The 20150-nt window shown below is 32.7% G+C and overlaps 2 protein-coding genes and 1 long non-coding RNA gene across 3 annotated transcripts; 2 read left to right on the top strand and 1 right to left on the bottom strand.

Annotated features, from left to right (window-relative positions):
• Positions 1 to 4113: 4113 nt before the first annotated feature.
• On the bottom strand, positions 4114 to 4665 carry LOC110778872 (protein FAR1-RELATED SEQUENCE 5-like). The gene has a single exon (XM_021983416.2). The coding sequence runs from the start codon at positions 4663 to 4665 to the stop codon at positions 4114 to 4116; it is 552 nt and encodes a 183-aa protein (XP_021839108.2).
• A 1973-nt stretch (positions 4666 to 6638) lies between these two features.
• Positions 6639 to 9146, top strand: LOC130462725 (uncharacterized). The gene is made up of 2 exons (XR_008923432.1): positions 6639 to 6894; positions 8788 to 9146. It is a non-coding gene; the product is annotated as an uncharacterized lncRNA (long non-coding RNA).
• Positions 9147 to 18093: 8947 nt separating this feature from the next.
• LOC130462971 (uncharacterized) lies at positions 18094 to 18612 on the top strand. Its single transcript, XM_056831975.1, has one exon. It carries the CDS (start codon positions 18094 to 18096, stop codon positions 18610 to 18612), a length of 519 nt encoding a protein of 172 aa, XP_056687953.1.
• Positions 18613 to 20150: the final 1538 nt, after the last annotated feature.

The following is a 20150-nucleotide window of genomic DNA, read 5'->3' as shown; positions in this document are numbered from 1 at the left end:
GCATTTAAATGGCCCCTTTTATACGCTAGAGACCCGTTAAATCAGATAACAGGTCTTTTATTTTTCACCCCTCTAATTTTAATGGGCCATTTAACTCATAAGAGAGCCGTTATCTATAATATTAGATCTCTTAAATTAAAGAGACCCGTTACGTCGACCAACGGGTCTTTTCTAAAGGGTCTCTTTGCCCATTTTTGTAGTAGTGATAGTTACCTTTTTTTTGTTGTAGTTACTTTATAAATGTTATAGTTACCCTTATATTAGTCTTTGTTTTTTAGAGGAACTATATTTTTGACAAGGTTACTATTTGTTTAAAACAGTAACTATGTTTTTAAAATAGTTACTATATTTTCTAGAAAGTAATTTAACTTTAAAACAATAATTATGTCTTATAAATAGTTACTGTGTGATTTAATAGGATAGTACTATAGTTACTATATTATCTGAAAGGTTACTATATGTTGTGCAATAGCTACTATATGATTTTAATGGTTACTATATGATTCTAATCGTTAACCTTATATTCCAGTCCTTATTGAACACAAATACTTTGTTTTGTACAATGTTCTTCATTGGAAAAACTATTGAAAGATATGGATAACATTCATCATGAAGATATTAGAAGCTTCACATTTATCCCGGTCAGTGGTAAAGGGAAGCGAGGTGCTTATGACAAAGACTGTTGTGTCTATTTGATGATGTTTATGATGGTCTTTCATGGTGTTGAAACGGTACAAGATGGTGTTGGGATTTTTGACTTTGATCCCTTGGCAGATGTAAGTTTTTGTGTTAAAAATAATTAAAGTTATTCATATTTTCTTTTCAATCTTTAGTTATTGTTTTGTTATTATAGTTACTGTTTTTATTCTAATAGTTACTGTTCAAATATTTGCAGGAAGATTTCAGGAAGTTTCTCAGGGCTTGTATGTGTGGCACCATTGTGTTGTCAGATTTGAATTATTGCATTGATGATTTTCTGAAACGAATGGTTGCATTCGGGAAAAACAGGAAACAAGATGTTTTGGATGCCCTAATTAAACAAAGGGAAGAGTTGACTCAGAAATACCAAGATGACCCTTCCAAAATTGAAATTGTGGCAAGAGTTAATTCAGCAAGGAAATTAAAAGATGTTGAAACAGATGATGATGCTGAGCCAAATGTCATTGTTGAAGAGAAAGGACGCGGCAAAGGCGGGAGACGCACCAGAGGAGGTAGACGAGGTAAAGGACGTGGACGAGGTGCTTCACGTGGTTAATAATTATTATTGTTGAAAAAACAATTTAATTCTTAGTGTTAGTGTGTATTCAAATTACTGTTTAGAAAGTACAATTAATTCTAATTTTGATATAGTTACTCCCAGTGATTTTTAATTGTTTGATATATGAGAGTGATTATAACTTCTGCAGTATCTGTGTGATATTGTTCAATTTGCTCAGTATAAATGTAGTTTCTATTTTATTGAAATAGTTTCTTTTATAAAAATATAGTTACTCTTATAAATTTATAAGTCATTTTGTTTGCATAAAGAAAGTTACTATATTTTCAAAATAGTAACTATATTTTATAAAGAGTTACTATATGTAACCACTAAATGTGAAGAGTTAGCATATATAAACAGTGAATAATTTTGTGTATAAATTATAATAGATACAATCTTACAGATGTCGTTACCTTTAATAAGATATAGTTACTCTTTTTTTTTGTATTTTATTACTTGACAAACAGATAGTTACTATAATTCTTTTTGATTGCATACAAAAGGTTACTATATTTTAAGAATAGTAACTATATTTTATAAAGAGTTACTATATGTAAAGAAGGATAACCAGTAAATGTGATGAGTTAGCATATATAAATAGTGAATAATTTTGTGTGTAAATCATAGTTACTATCTTACAGATATAGTCATCTTTAAGAAGATATAGTTACTCTCTATTTTTTGCATTTTGTTACTTTGATAAATAAAAGTTGTGTTTTTTTATAAGAGTTACTATACATTCAGAATAGTAACTATGTAATGTAAAGGAAAACTATGGTATAAACACTCAATAAATTTGTGTATAAATTTTAAGTTACGTATTTACTCAGTTACATATATAGTTACCCTTTACAAGATATAGTTACTTTCATTTTGTATATTTTATTTGTTAAATAAAAATTGTATGTTTTACAAAAAGTTACTATACGTTCAGAATAGTAACTATGTAATATAAAGGAAAACTGTAGTATAAATACTCAATAAAATTTTTTAAACATGTTGAAGTAACTGTATATGATAATAAAACAAAAACAATACTAAAATAGTTGTTCTTTAGGTATAAATAATTGAATATTTGGCGTCTTGGATCCAAATTCTTTGTGTTTCTTTTTTCCTTTCTTTGATGGCTGCTTGTAATTGTCATATTGACCCTTTATTCTCTTCTTACTCTTTCCTTTAGTATTAGCGCGATCATGATCAATCACAATTGTTATTTCAGAATTAGTTGATTCCCCGTCTTGTGTTTCTCGTTGTGCTTCACCTTTTGCCTTTTCTTGTTCTGCTATCTTTGCAGCTTCTTCCTTTTGCCTTCCTTTCTTCTTCCTTTTTTATGATTTCATCAACTGCTTTATTATCCGTTTTAAACTTCTCCTCAATAAATTTTCTGGCCTTTGCTATCTTATGCCCTTTCAAAATTAAGTTATAGTATCTGTGATATAAGTTTAAGTGTTAAGTAAAATATCAACTGTAATTGTAACTATATGAAAATGAACTAATGTATATTGAAAAAATTACCTTCTGATCATATGTAATCTCCAACCAGTAAAATTGTTGATTTCACCTTTCTCCCTTTTTATTGTATCAACCCTTTCCCTATATCTGCTTCTTTGCATATCTAGTCCATCTTGTTGTTATGTAACGATCTGGAATTGTATTGATTGAATGTAAATGCAATATTCTCATTCAATGGAAGCACAACCATCCAGATTCTTCAAAGTTTTTGCATGTGCAAGTGACGGTTGAATCTTCCATTTTGAATTGAACTTCTTGCCTTGATCCTGTTAGATTATTTACATATAATATAATATTATTCAAAAGAACATCTACTCCAAATATTAAATAAAGATTTATAGTTTTTTACATGTTATTCCTTCTATCCACACCTCAAAATACACTGTTCTTCCAACATTTCCTTTGAACTTTGCACTACTTGCCACAGAAAGCTTGAACTCTTCTTCAAAATCACGAAAAAGTGTTATCGTGTATACATTTGCTGCCCGTTTTAATATAGCACTCATACTTAGCTCTGAAGTAGGTATTCCTCTTGTACAGTCAAAGTCGTCTTTTTCTTCGGTTTTTCTCCATCGATTTATTGTATCTTGAAAAATACTATAGAACTCTGTTAATGTTGTACTTTTATTTGCTTTGAATCCAACAACATGGTTTGTACTTTCACTTCTTTGTGAAGAAAGTATACCGGCAGAAAAAAAATCTTTACTTAAAGCTGTACACCATTTTTCTTTAAGACCATACAATCTGTTGAGCCAGTCATCCTTTTCCAGTTTAAAAGTGTTGATCATAGATTTCCAAGTTTCTTCAATCATTTGGTGTTATACACCCACTTAAACACTTGTAGAATGCGTTTTTGAAGTTTTTATCATACTTCAATAAACCAAATCTACTGTTTGCATTTTTACTCAAGTGCCACAAGCATAACCTATGTCTTGAAGAAGGAAAAACCTGAAAAACAATAATGAATACTTATAGTTCCTTTCTTACAGAAATAATTACTATTTCAAAGATATAGTTGCTCTCAATTTAAAATATAGTATTTTCTGAAAGAGTAACTATAGTACATTAAGAGTTACTATATGTAAAGAAGGGTAACTATAAACAATAAATAGTAATTTTATGTAAAGTTATAGTTATAGTTATTCTCAATATATATATGTGTTAATCTTTTTAGATATACTCAGTAACTATATTTTATAAAGAGTTACTATTTCCACAAAAGGGTAACTATAAAATATAAAGAGTAATTATATGTAAAAGGTATAGTTATTTCAATATATACTGATACAAACAGTTACTATATGCAATAGACAATAACTATAATATATGAAGAGGTACCTGTTCTATTCCAGCAGCAATAGCTGCATCTTGACAGTGAAAATTGATATAGGGTGCTTTCCTCCCATAGCCTTCAGAAAAGTTTCAAACACCCAAACGAAAGATTCTGTGGTTTCATCCCCAATGAAAGCACAAGCAAACATTGTGTTTTTCCAATGGTTATTGATACCAACAAATGGAGCACATATGAGATTGTATTTATTGGTTCTGAATGTAGTATAAAAAACTAGAACATCTCCATATATTTTGTAATCTTCTCTCATCATAGAATCCCTCCAAAATAGACACTCAACTTTTCCTTCATCATTGAGTCTTACTCTGAAAAAGAACTCATGATCTATTGATTGTAAGTCATACAGTTTGTTCACTAGTGTTTGTGAATCCTTGCCATCAATTTGCTTCATTTTTAACTTGTAGTAGTAGTTTAGATGATCAATCTTCGTATGACCTACACAGTCGTCTCCACTAGTTTCTGTTGACATATTACTATAAGACTCCATTTGTCTTAGGCCACATTCTGACATTGCCTCAATAGCTTCTTTTTTAGGCTCTGTCATTTGTCGTTCCGGTCGGTAGAGATAATTACTTATTTGTCTTGTCAATGGGTGATTATGTACCACTACATGCTTTTCTATTTCAAAATCTCCATTTTCATTCTTCTTTGCAAATATTTGAGCTTCACATTTTGTTCTTGTTATCATAACTCTCTTTCTCCTTTCTTTCTACTTTGCATCTGATTGATCATCTTCATTTTTGAGTTCTTTGTTTTTAGGAGGGTCTCTTATTCCAGCAACAGAGCAGTAGAAGTATTTTCCATTAACTATTGTGGTTCCTTCTTTATGTATATTCTTCCCTTTTCGTACACTAAAATCAATAATGGCAGCATGTTTGCAATATAGATCATAAATCTCATCGGTTGTTTTCCTTGCTTCTCCGATTAAACTGCCATCTAATTCTTTATCAATGTTTTGTTCCTGCTCATTATTTGGATTTTCAAAGATGTTGTGGTTTGTATCAATTGAATGTATTATTGAACCTGTACAAATACAATAAAGTTCCTCAGGATCTATTGATGGTAAATAAAGTTACTATTTATATGTTATAGTTACTCTACAATTAATAAAGTTCCTCATGATCTATTGATGGTAAATAAAGTTACTCTTTATATGTTATAGTTACTCTACAATTAATAAAGTTCCCCAGGATCTATTGATTGTTATAGTTACTCTACATTTAATATAGTTACTAGCTCTTTATATGTTATAGTTACTCTACATTTAATATAGTTACTCAGGATCTATTGATTGTAAATAAATTAAGTTCCTCTTTATATGTCATAGTTACTATAAGTTAAATATATTTTATTTCTTATATAGATTCTTTCTTTATGTGAAGTTACTTTATAATTAATATAGTTACCTTTTATAAATTATAGTTACTTTACTATAAATATAGTTATCATTATATGTGATAGTTACTCTTCATTTTATATAGTTACTTTTTATATATTATAGTTATTCACAGTTAATATAACTCCTGTTTATATGTCATAGTAACTCTACAGTATACAGTTCCTCTTTATATGTTATAGTTACTCTGTACTTAATATTGTTTGTGTTTATATGTGATAGTTACTCTTCATTTTATATAGTTAGTGTCTATATTTTATAGTTACTCTACAGTTACTATAAGTCCTGTCTATATGTGATAGTTACTCTACAGTAAACATAGGTTCTCTTTATATGTTATAGTTACTGTACGATAAATATAGTTCCTCTTTATATGTTAGTTACTCTACTGCAATTATATTATGTTAACTATATCAACATAACAGTTACTATATATTTATTAAGAGATACTATATCATACCTTCTTCAATACAATGATTTGCAACCATAACTTGCTGAGATGTGCCATCAACTTCATCTTCAACGTCGTATACTTCTCTATGATTCTCTAAATTTTCTAAAATAATAATAATTACTCAATGAGTATTAAAGTTACTATAATTTATCGTAGTTATTAGGATTCGAATATTACCGTCATAATTATACAATTTTTCTTCTATTGCGCGATTTAAATCGATATTCAAATCGATTAAATCGTCCTCCATTGTTGAAGCTCGAAGAGAGAGAAGCTGCTGGAGGAGAGAGAAGCTGCTGGAGAATAGTGATTTTAGGGTTTAATTGGGTCGCGCGTTCTGTTTTTTTGGATCACGTGATTTCCTAACGGTATATCCTAATCAGCGCTGCAAATTACCTAATTACCCTGGTCCATGGTAATCTTATGGTGGACCAGGTCCGTGCAACCGGTATTGGATTTGATTTACTTTTATTAATTGGTGTATATTGTAATAGAAAGATCTCGTGTAGCGGGCAACAATAGATATATCAATTTTTATCTTCGCAAAATCTACACCTTATGAAATATCCGCCGCAAGTTTTTAATGCTAAATTTAAGAATTACATGCTAATTAATTTAATTAAGTTAGTTTTATCTATAACGAGTAATTAATTAGATTCTCACCCGCTGTGTTTCTAAATTAAGTTCACACCAGCCCATATCAACCGTACATCTTTTCATCCCCTACATAAACTCCCTATCTCTCCCTCCTAATCTCACGCACCAATTCTTCAATATATTTCAAAGAACCAAAGAAAAACCAAATTGTATCGAATTAAGTAATTATAATGGCAAAATTCAGCACCCTCTTTATTATAACTCTCCTTATTTGTTCCATCACTCTTACACATGGAGCTCGTCTGGCGCCAGAATCTCAGCCCCCGGTAACGAATCTTACTTTTTATATTCGGTTTCATTGGGTATTTGGTTTGGCGTAAAACGCTTTCCTGGCAAATGAGTTTCCCGTTCTCAATCCTTTTAAGTTGTTTATTTTAAAATGGGATGGAAAACAATTTTCCAATTACTCTTTCAAGGATGGAAAACATTTTTCAATTGAACTATTTGGAAGGAAAACACTGTTTTTCCCTCTTCTCTCTTTACATCCCAAGGCAGAGCTAGAGGGCGGCGGGTAGGGGAACCCCCCCTCCCCCACAAAAAAAAATCTTTAAAAAAAAAGTTTATATATGGAGTACTCCCTCCATTCCTTTTTGTTCTTCCCGTTTCTATTTCGGACGTTCCTATATGTTTTTCCCATTTCCTTTTTTGGACATACCTTTTTACCATAAAATTCTCCACCATCCCTTATTTAATTCATTCACATTTCCCTATTCACCCACCCAACTCCACTTTTGTAATTTTTTATTATTTTATTAAAAATATCTTCTCTCTCTTTCATTTCTTTATTACTTTCCTTTACTACTTTATTACTTTCTCTTACATTCAATCATTACTCTTACACTCAATCATTACAAGATTCCATTTTCTTAATTTCCACACCATTTCCCAAATGGGAAGTACATAAAGGAACAGAGGGAGTACTATTTAGTGAAAGAAATATGGTAAAATGCTTGTTGCTTTAGTAGTAAAGGGTGTTTTGATGATTTTTGTGCATTTGGTCTTAAGTTTTACTCCAAGCAAGCACGATTCGAATTTCGTTAATCCAATATTTTTGACATTTCACCCCAACAAATAATTTTAAGCTCCACCATTATTTCCATCAGGCCCGACCCTAGCATAGGCGAGTAGTGCGACCGTCTAGGGCCGAAGGTCAGGAGGCGGCCCAAAACTGCTGACTGATCTACTAATAGTTTCATACATATAGTATAAGCCGCACATTTAGTTAAGCTAGAGTAATGTGGCGTGTTGGTTGGTTTTCTATTTACATTCACCTGCAACCTAGGTTCGAGCCTTATCGGTTGAAAATTTCTCATTTATCTTATTAGCTTTTAATTTCTTTGTATTTTTACTTTTTTTTTTTTTTTTTAATTTTATGGTTGTATCTTTGTGTTTCTTACCTAGGAGATGCGTGGATTTCTATATTATAAAAATAACAAAAAATTAAAATATATACTAGTAGTAAATATTTTTCTTGAATAAAATATTATGACTACGTTAGTGGTTTATACTCTTTGGCCTTGATAGGATTGTGTTAATAGAAGAGACTCAAATGATATAAGAGTAATTGGTTTTAAAAATAAAATATAATTTTTTAGCATACTTTTTTTTTGTAATCAGTAGTTCGTACTTCCTGTTTTGGTTGATTAATATAGTTAAACATATCTAATATGAAATAATTTCATTGGAAAATAAATTTTAACGAAATTCTCTTTGGTGACAATGAATTCTAGCAAATTCTTATTAGTAAATATTTTTATTTAAAGGGTCTTTTCTTCTTGTTTCGCCTAGGGCCCATAAAATGTCAGAATCGGACCTCGTTTCCATGAATCCTCGCCCATCTAATCTCATTTTCTTTCCTCTATGAATTTTCTCGTAAAGAACCAAACTAAGAAAAATCAGTTCGTACTTAATTATGTTTTTCTTTGACAAATGTTTTCCACGGAAATTCAATCCTCACTAAAAAAAATTTACTCCAAACCAAACAAAACGTAATATGCATGTTCTTTGCATGATTAAATTATAGTACTTCCTCTCTCTGTCCGGAATCAGTTGTTAAGCATGGTTTGACACTCGATAGTCTAATGGTATTATGTTATGCTATTTTTAATGATTATAAAAGTAGATGATTATTAATTAGTTTTGATATAAATGACATGCAGGAAACACAACAACTGAAGGCTGATATATCTGATGCCTGTAATCCTGGAGAACTGGAATCGGACTGCTTGGTGGGGAAGGGACCAACGACGAGTCTAACATCTTTATATTAGGTGGACTGAAAACCAATATATGGAGTACTAATTTTCCTCAAAAAATTACAATAAGCATAATATAAAATAGATTTATATTTTGTTCTCAAACGAAAGTTATGTTTATATTTTGAGACAGGGTCAAAACTTTCTCCATCACTTAGTCACATAACTAAGTTAAAAATGTATCAAATAGTTCATTATTGCAACCATATTATAGCACTTATGCGGGCACGATATATAAAATGTTAATATCAATTTATGCACTATTTTAAAATCATTCTACAAGCTGAGTAATAGTGAAAATGTTTAGAATAATAGATTAATAAAACTAGAAATATGAATATGGACTCTGAAATTTTATTGCGCACTAGCTCTTATGTTCTTTTCTTAATGTCAAAATAAACAATATGGAGTACAATTAGAGAGTGACACTTGTCAATTCCACATTAAACCATGGTTAATAAAATTTTAATATCAAACTATATACTAATGAAAATCAATCTACTTTACTGCGTAATAATGGACATATACTCCTTCTGTTCCATAATGTTCCTCGTGTTTACTATTCAAATGATCAAAGTTTAAAAAATTTGACCGTAATTAATAGTATGATTAAGAGTATAAATATTAACTTGTGGGATATTATTGGATTCGTTTTAATATAAATTTTCTAAATATTAATTTTTTATAATTTTTACTAATGCGAAATTAAAATTATTAACGGTCAAAGTAGTGCATTGGAGACCGCGCATAATGAAAAAGTGAGGAACATTATGGAACGGAGGGAGTACATACTAATACATTAGTAAAATTACAAACATATTTACGGACTTTGAAATTATCTTTAACACTCCTATTTTCTTCTTTATTTAATGTCCCACAATAAAGCAATACAACTGTAACACCCCAACCTTTAATTCAATTATTAAGCATAATTAGCAGCGGAATTAACCTAATTTGGTCGGGACATTACCTGCCGTAACTCCCTCTTGGGAATTACAAGGCAACCATCGATCATAAGCTATCAAATCCCAAAAGTTAATATAATAATCCTTTATATTACCAAAATAAAAGTACATAACTTACTAAAAGTTCTTAATTAAACTATTATAACTTTAAGCATAACTAGGTGAATATTATAATGGTGAAATTCCTCGCCACTAATCGTTTTCATCGTTCCCCGCAGTACCTAAAACAGAAAACAAAACGGTGAGCCGAAGACTCAGTAACGAACTATTCTAGCAACGTAAATTCATTTCAATTCATTTTATTTAATAACACAGGGAGAATAGAATATAGTAAAACATTTTATAAAGTCCTTTATTTAATTCATTCATAACTTTAGGGTGCACATGCTAGCCGTGACAAGTATGACATGGTGGAACGTCTTCCACGATGGACCGTTGTCCATAAAACATGGGGCCTTGGTCCGAAAACATGAGAGCCTTGGCTCAATGGGCGGATGCCCCATGGGTACATGCATGACCGATAATCGTAACCTGTGAACATATACAAACGGGCTAGGTCTTTCACTTTCCTTTATCATGTTTCGTTTAATTTTATATTTTAGCCTTTTTACTTCCTTTGAAATAACATAATTCCTTTAGATCATGTGATCAACATAAAACATCATTTAGATCCTGGAATCAATAAAATATCATTTCTTTCCTGGCATCATAGAAACATCATTTCATTCATGGTTTCTTATAAAGATTGTTTTATAAGAATTTCAATCAATCATATTATAATAAATAATTCAATCAAATCACATTTCATTTCCCGCAATTCATAAAACATGTCAAAACATTCAGTTCATAAATCAATCATAACATTGTAATTTCATAAACTCATTTATAAGGGAATTGCGGGTACTAGCAATAACCGTTACCTCACTTCCACGATTTTGCTAAGGATTTTCATTGGTTCGTTCGTCCTGAGCTCCGAGTCCAATTTCTTTAAAAATAGTAAATAATTGAATTAGTACTAGATCGATAAATAATTTAAAATCAATACTTTATAATTAATAAATTATATAAGTAAAGTATTTTATAAATAACGAATTTTAATGAAAATATACTTTTCGAAAATATTATTAATCTGAATTTCAATCGAAATATATATTTAATTAATTCATAAATCGTTTTTCATGAATATTATTAAAATTCCATCTTTGTTACATAAAGCTAGTAATTTACTTTATTAAAATCGATAATTAAACATGAAAAATAATAACAATTTATTAGTAACTAATTTATATATTAAAAAAGAATTATTAAAACATAAAAATTAGTAATTAAGGAATCTGAAAATAACAATTCAATTTTTCACCAAAGCCCAAACCAAAATGGCCCAACCTTATATATTGGGTTTGTAAGAGAAATCAAGGGCTTCAAAATCAGAAATTGGCTTTCTCTCTCTCCCCCTTTTTTTTCGGTTTGCTGGGAAGGGGAGAACAGGGGAGGGAAGCAGAGGAAGGCACGAGGAGGGGGGAAAGGGAGGTTGGGGTCTGGACGGCTCGGTACCGCCGAAAAACGCCGGTGAAGGCGACGGTGGTGGTGGTTTGTGGCGGCAGGATGCAAGGGAAAGGGTGGGAGGTGCGAACGGAGGAGGGAAACAGGGGAGTTTGGTGGCGGGTGGTGCTTGGGAGTGGGCTGAGGTGGCTCGACGGAGAGTGCAGGCGGCGGAGGTAAGTTCACGAGAGGGTGAAGGTGGCCGGAGTGGTGGCTGCAATGATGGTTTGCGCGGGGATAGGGGCGAAGGGCAGGGGAGTGCGACGGGGGGAAATAGTAGGGGAGGCGAGGGTGGTGCGTGGGGTGGAGGACGGGTGGTCGAATGGTGTTGGGATGATGGTTCTGGGTTGTGGTGGTTATGGTGGTGGCAGACGATGGTTGTTGGTGGTGGTTGCTCGAATCAGAGAAGATGAAAAGGAGAGAAATTGGTTTTTGATTTTGGTTTTTTGATGTTGAATTTCCTGAAATGGAAAATGAAATTTGTATACAGGAAGAGTGAAGAACAAGGAGAGGTGCTTGGGGTCCAAGTATCTGAATTTGGACTGAATTGAGGGAAAGAAGGAAGTCTTGACTTCTGCTTTGGATGTGGAGAGCAAGGGAAGAGGAGAAGGAAGAAAATTTCTTCACTCATTTGCACGTGGAGAGCAAGCAGAAAAAGAGAAAAGGGAATTTTGGCTCTTTTAAGGGCAATTTCGTAATTTCACATTATTTGGCCAAAAATTCAGAAATTGTTGCTATTTTTGAAACTTACTAAAAATAGAAATGTTTAATTAAAATAATTCTTTAAAAATAATTATCGTTAACGAAAAATAAATAAATTTTCGTTTATAAATTTATCGTTTAAAATAAATCGTAAAAACGATTAAAATAACGAAATTCGATTATTCGTAATTATTTAAAACGAAATCAAGTAAACAAATATTTTTAATTTTAATAAATCAAGTTTAAAAATTTCGGGGTATTACATCCTTACCCCCTTAGAAAAAGTTTCGTCCTCGAAACTGGAGCTCAGTCGAACTTTCCATTCTTAGAAATCTTACATGACATACTTATTCGTTCTATTCGTCATTCATTGAAAACATACATGTCATAACCAATCATTTGATTTCGCGCATAAGCATGGTTGATACATTACACATTCACAGAAAACATAGTGATTCGTCATCATATCGTTCTTACGCGACTATTTGAAGATGTTTCGCTTTCATTTGATATTGGGCTTCTTTGCTTCAGGAATCTTGTCGTTGAGTTTCATTACTTTATTCGTTTTGATATCGATCTTTGATCTTTTCTTTTACCTTAAATAACTTTGTTGACTACGTTTGCTGCAAGGGTTCGAGTCCAATCATGTGACTATGAATACATCGTTAGACATATAATTTTGTTACTTGTCCTTTATATTTTAATTCGACAAACCTCAGATTTTGCGGATAATGCTAAGCCATCAAGCGTGCCTTTATCACAAACAATCTAGCTCCCAGAAAACTTAGTTTAGACTACCTGGTCCTATATACATGTCATATGTTGATTATCTAATCTCAATCCCATTGCATTCTTCAATCATTCATAATTCTTTTCGAAATTCTAACATTCAATGATATCGTCAACCTTATTGACAACTTAATTCTTGATAACTTATTTGTTGTAAAAATCCTCAAAGCTTCATGTGTAAACTCAATTTCATATTTTTCACCATAAATCATGTTGGGTCCCGCATACTATTTTTGCATAACTTTAAAATTTCTAGCTTAGCTTCCCTAACATATCTGAGGATACACTTAGGTACTTACATCCACAAAACAATCATTATGAAGGGTGCGGAAAGGTAACTCGAAAATCAACCATAACTTGAACGCTTTGAAACCTTGAATAACCTTGATTTAATTTGTGATTCGCCACTTATACAATACAAACTCGTGCTCTTTCGGTACTTTATAATTCAACCTTATTGATAGACCAATTATTGATAACTTCTTAGCTTCCTTAATAGAGGCATATCAATCATCCTTTAGCCCTTCAACATGCATTTCTTTGATTTCACTTTAACACAATGATGTTCAACATTCTCTCGCCTAAGTCAAATTCTTTCAACAATGGAGGCTCAACCCAAATCACGTGACTCGATCCTTTAACATGGCCTGGTTGAGGTCTCTACATATACTCAAAATATGCGGTAAATACTTTAGCATAGATTAGTCTAGGTTGTTCACCCTATATTACCATTTCATAGCCTTCGAAACTACTTTCTTGCCAACTTGACATATTTCAAAACTTCGCGAACTCCTGTATTTTCCTCAAATTTGTTCCTTAGGGTTCTCCATAATTCTTAAACTATCCGTAGGTAGGTTTACTAAATATATCGAAGCACGGGTCTTAAATATGATTCATCAAGATCTCACATAAAATTGATAATCCCAAAATAACTTCAGGTAACTTTATGGTATTTGGTTCACAACCTCTAGTATTTTCTTAATAGCTCAACGAACCTTCAAAATACTTTGTACCGGTTTCATTGATACGGAACACATGAACATAACTTGGCTTGATTCTCTATAACTTATAATCATACGCTATTGTTTCTTTATACTTAAGATTGGGGTTCCCAAGGTGACATTTTCACGTTATTATTCTTAGAATGATTTCTTCAAATTAAATCTTCTCATCTCATTGCAAACTAAAATCTTGTTCTCTTGTTAAAGGTCTATCATGGTTCCTTCTCGAAATATATTTGGGCACTTACTATAGGCAACTAAAATTTTCTCTATCTCAATCTCTCCCCTAGTTGTCTGATTCCAATTTCAATCTTTTGTCTCTTAGTCATCGGAGTAATTTACTCCTATTCTTTCATACGCATAAATGTCAATCTTCTTCATAATCTCCAACCTATCATCCTTTCATTACATCCTCTAAATATGCCTGAACTTTCAGGTTACCTAGTACTCACTATCCTACTCATGTCAACCTAATTGGTATAAACTCGAAACATGTATAACAAATAATAAATGAAGGAATACCAACGAGTATCATACAGAATAATTAGAAAAGAGAATTACAAGGACCAATGGTAACATTTCTGCCTTTTTCATGTGGTTTTGTCATAGAATCTACTCCAATCATGGGTTTCTGAGGCATGCTAACAATGTCATTGGTTCTATGGTCGTTGTCAATAGACAATCTTTTAGTACATATGACTGACGGTGATAATTTGGAATAATCCCGAACCTAATAGTCATGACTTCCACAACGATCATTTGTTCTCGTAGCGCAAATCCTTAATTCGTACTTTCCTAATCCTATAATTCAAAGTTGGCCTCACTTTTAGGCAAACATTCCCTTTAACCTTAAGGAACTTGACTTCTATGTTTTACATATCCTCTTGGTTGGCTCGTGGAAAGGTAGGATCGAATTTAGGTAAGACTTTGACTCAAAGCATCTACAATAACATTAGCTTTTCTAGTAGGGTATTGTATATCAAGATCATAAGTAAGGTAGTTCATTTCAGGGACTTGGAGTTGGCGAGACGCATCATCTATTACCTTCTTTTTCCATTTTGTCACATCATATTCCATGTTTAGAAGTACCACTATAAATAACAAATCTCTCAGTTCCGGATGGAAGGCAAGGATATAGGCAATTGTGATACGTCTCTTAAGTTCTCAAATTGCAGATTCACAATCATCATTCCCCATAAATTTGATATTCTTTCTAACTAGTCGGGTCATGGGTAAGGCAATCTTAGAAAAGTCTTGACCTTTAATAATATCCATCTAAACCCAATAAAACTTCATGCTTTAGGGACATTGGTTGGTCTAGGTCATTCCACAAGATCAATAGGTACACCTTTATCTGACATACTCTGACCCAAAATGACATTTCCTTAAATCAAGATTCACATTTTGACAACTTGGCATACAACTGGTTTTCAATTAATGTATCTAACACTTTTCTCAAATGCTCCTCATGTTCCTCATTACTCTTAGAATATACCAAAATATCATCAATGAAAACAACTACAAACCTATCAAGGTGTGGTTTAAAAATGCGGTTCGTTAAGTCCATAAATACAGCTAGTGTATTAGTTAACCCAAAAAGACATTACAACAAACTCATGGTAAATATCGTTGGTTCTAAAGGTTGTACTTGGAATATCCTCAAGTTTATTGTAAAGTTGATGGTATACGTACCTCAAATCTATCTTTGGAAACACTTTTGCACCTCGAAGTTAGTCAAACAAATCATCAATGCGGGATAAAGGATATTTATTCTTGTCCAACTCTCTATAATCTATGCATAACCTCAAAGTTTCACAATTTTTCCTCACAGATATGACATGGCTCCCAAAAGTGAAGCACTTAGTTGAATATACCCTTATCCAAGTAAATCATCTAATTGTTTCTTCAATTCTTTGCAACTCAGTTGGTATCATTCTATAGGTGCTTTAGGAATAGAAGTGGACTTTTATGCTAAAGTTTAATTCTCTGGTGGGGGCATACTAGGTTTCTTTTCTGGAAAACATTTGCCTATTCTCAAACGATAGATGTATCGGTGATGGGTGATCGACAACAGTACAAGGATAACCAGAAAAACTCACCATCGGTCAATAGGGGTTTTCAAAGCAAAGACATTTTGAATCATTAGTTTTCTTCACTAACTTTTGGGACGAAATCCTACCCTCATTTGCCACTTTGGTTACACTATTCCCCAAACAATTGATGTTAGCTTTATATTCAGCCAACCAATTTATTCCCAAAATTACATCAAATCTAGATAGGTCAAAGGATAATAAAACTCAAATTTCTCTAACATCGTAGGACAATGTCTATGTCACAATTTCTCTATTAGGAAAGAAAACATTCATAAACGCATCGATATGGGCATAATACTCATGGGTTATGTGGTTATCATTGTTAACAGGTTGCTCGTTACGAGCCCTTGGTGACATCATTCATAGCCTCGATAGACAACATTCAACATAACATGTCTCAACAAATGGACACAAATAAATCATAGAAAATAAACTCGTTCATCCCGTTCCTACACTCACACTCATATTCATTTTAACCTAACAAAATTTTAAGACTATTCCATTTTCAACTTATTCTTTAAAACTCTTTGCTCGCCTAATGAATTCTATTATGTGCAAAACCCACGAGTTTTAGCACTTATGGCCCAGAACCTTGGCTCTGAATACCAAACTGTAACACCCCAACCTTTAATTCAATTATTAAGCATAATTAGCAGCAGAATTAACCTAATTTGGTCGGGACATTACCTGCCGTAACTCCCTCTTGGGAATTACAAGGCAACCATCGATCATAAGCTATCAAATCCCAAAAGTTAATATAATAATCCTTTATATTACCAAAATAAAAGTACATAACTTACTAAAAGTTCTTAATTAAACTATTATAACTTTAAGCATAACTAGGTGAATATTATAATGGTGAAATTCCTCGCCACTAATCGTTTCCATTGTTCCCCGCAGTACCTAAAACAGAAAACAAAACGGTGAGCCGAAGACTCAGTAACGAACTATTCTAGCAACGTAAATTCATTTAAATTCATTTTATTTAATAACACAGGGAGAATAGAATATAGTAAAACATTTTATAAAGTCCTTTATTTAATTCATTCATAACTTTAGGGTGCACATGCGAGCCGTGGCAAGTATGACATGGTGGAACGTCTTCCACGATGGACCGTTGTCCATAAAACATGGGGCCTTGGCCCGAAAACATGAGAGCCTTGGCTCAATGGGCGGATGCCCCATGGGTACATGCATGACCGAGAATCGTAACCTGTGAACATATACTGCCAAACGGGCTAGGTCTTTCACTTTCCTTTATCATGTTTCGTTTAATTTTACATTTTAGCCTTTTTACTTCCTTTGAAATAACATAATTCCTTTAGATCATGTGATCAACATAAAACATCATTTAGATCCTGGAATCAATAAAATATCATTTCTTTCCTGGCATCATAGAAACATCATTTCATTCATGGTTTCTTATAAAGATTGTTTTATAAGAATTTCAATCAATCATATTATAATAAATAATTCAATCAAATCACATTTCATTTCCCGCAATTCATAAAACATGTCAAAACATTCAGTTCATAAATCAATCATAACATTGTAATTTCATAAACGCATTTATAAGGGAATTGCGGGTACTAGCAATAGCCGTTACCTCACTTCCACGATTTTGCTAAGGATTTTCGTTGGTTCGTTCGTCCTGAGCTCCGAGTCCAATTTCTTTAAAAATAGTAAATAATTGAATTAGTACTAGATCGATAAATAATTTAAAATCAATACTTTATAATTAATAAATTATATAAGTAAAGTATTTTATAAATAACGAATTTTAATGAAAATATACTTTTCGAAAATATTATTAATCTGAATTTCAATCGAAATATATATTTAATTAATTCATAAATCGTTTTTCATGAATATTATTAAAATTCCATCTTTGTTACATAAAGCTAGTACTTTACTTTATTAAAATCGATAATTAAAAATGAAAAATAATAACAATTTATTAGTAACTAATTTATATAAAAAAAAAGAATTATTAAAACATAAAAATTAGTAATTAAGGAATCTGAAAATAACAATTCAATTTTTCACCAAAGCCCAAACCAAAATGGCTCAACCTTATATTGGGTTTATAAGAGAAATCAAGGGCTTCAAAATCAGAAAATGGCTTTCTCTCTCTCCCTTTTTTTTCGGTTTACTGGGAAGGGGAGAACAGGGGAGGGAAGCAGAGGAAGGCACGAGGAGGGGGGAAAGGGAGGTTGGGGTCTGGACGGCTCGGTACCGCCGAAAAACGCCGGTGAAGGCGACGGTGGTGGTGGTTTGTGGCGGCAGGATGCAAGGGAAAGGGTGGGAGGTGCGAACGGAGGAGGGAAACAGGGGAGTTTGGTGGCGGGTGGTGCTTGGGAGTGGGCTGAGGTGGCTCGACGGAGAGTGCAGGCGGCGGAGGTAAGTTCACGAGAGGGTGAAGGTGGCCGGAGTGGTGGCTGCAATGATGGTTTGCGCGGGGATAGGGGCGAAGGGCAGGGGAGTGCGACGGGGGGAAATAGTAGGGGAGGCGAGGGTGGTGCGTGGGGTGGAGGACGGGTGGTCGAATGGTGTTGGGATGATGGTTCTGGGTTGTGGTGGTTATGGTGGTGGCAGACGATGGTTGTTGGTGGTGGTTGCTCGAATCAGAGAAGATGAAAAGGAGAGAAATTGGTTTTTGATTTTGGTTTTTTGATGTTGAATTTCCTGAAATGGAAAATGAAATTTGTATACAGGAAGAGTGAAGAACAAGGAGAGGTGCTTGGGGTCCAAGTATCTGAATTTGGACTGAATTGAGGGAAAGAAGGAAGTCTTGACTTCTGCTTTGGACGTGGAGAGCAAGGGAAGAGGAGAAGGAAGAAAATTTCTTCACTCATTTGCACGTGGAGAGCAAGCAGAAAAAGAGAAAAGGGAATTTTGGCTCTTTTAAGGGCAATTTCGTAATTTCACATTATTTGGCCAAAAATTCAGAAATTGTTGCTATTTTTGAAACTTACTAAAAATAGAAATGTTTAATTAAAATAATTCTTTAAAAATAATTATCGTTAACGAAAAATAAATAAATTTTCGTTTATAAATTTATCGTTTAAAATAAATCGTAAAAACGATTAAAATAACGAAATTCGATTATTCGTAATTATTTAAAACGAAATCAAGTAAACAAATATTTTTAATTTTAATAAATCAAGTTTAAAAATTTCGGGGTATTACATCCTTACCCCCTTAGAAAAAGTTTCGTCCTCGAAACTGGAGCTCAGTCGAACTTTCCATTCTTAGAAATCTTACATGACATACTTAATCGTTCTATTCGTCATTCATTGAAAACATACATGTCATAACCAATCATTTGATTTCGCGCATAAGCATGGTTGATACATTACACATTCACAGAAAACATAGTGATTCGTCATCATATCGTTCTTAAGCGACTATTTGAAGATGTTTCGCTTTCATTTGATATTGGGCTTCTTTGCTTCAGGAATCTTGTCGTTGAGTTTCATTACTTTATTCGTTTTGATATCGATCTTTGATCTTTTCTTTTACCTTAAATAACTTTGTTGACTACGTTTGCTGCAGGGGTTCGAGTCCAATCATGTGACTATGAATACATCGTTAGACATATAATTTTGTTACTTGTCCTTTATATTTTAATTCGATAAACCTCAGATTTTGCGGATAATGCTAAGCCATCAAGCGTGCCTTTATCACAAACAATCTAGCTCCTAGAAAACTTAGTTCAGACTACCTGGTCCTATATACATGTCATATGTTATCTAATCTCAATCCCATTGCATTCTTCAATCATTCATAATTCTTTTCGAAATTCTAACATTCAATGATATCGTCAACCTTATTGACAACTTAATTCTTGATAACTTATTTGTTGTACAAATCCTCAAAGCTTCATGTGTAAACTCAATTTCATATTTTTCACCATAAATCATGTTGGGTCCCGCATACTGTTTTTGCATAACTTTAAAATTTCTAGCTTAGCTTCCCTAACATATCTGAGGATACACTTAGGTACTTACATCCACAAAACAATCATTATGAAGGGTGCGGAAAGGTAACTCGAAAATCAACCATAACTTGAACGCTTTGAAACCTTGAATAACCTTGATTTAATTTGTGATTCGCCACTTATACAATACAAACTCGTGCTCTTTCGGTACTTTATCATTCAACCTTATTGATAG

Source organism: Spinacia oleracea, chromosome 6, assembly GCF_020520425.1.
Source record: "Spinacia oleracea cultivar Varoflay chromosome 6, BTI_SOV_V1, whole genome shotgun sequence".
Lineage (NCBI taxonomy): Eukaryota > Viridiplantae > Streptophyta > Magnoliopsida > Caryophyllales > Amaranthaceae > Spinacia > Spinacia oleracea.
The sequence above is the reverse complement of the archived record's forward strand: the minus strand, read 5'-3'. Positions and strand labels throughout refer to the sequence as shown.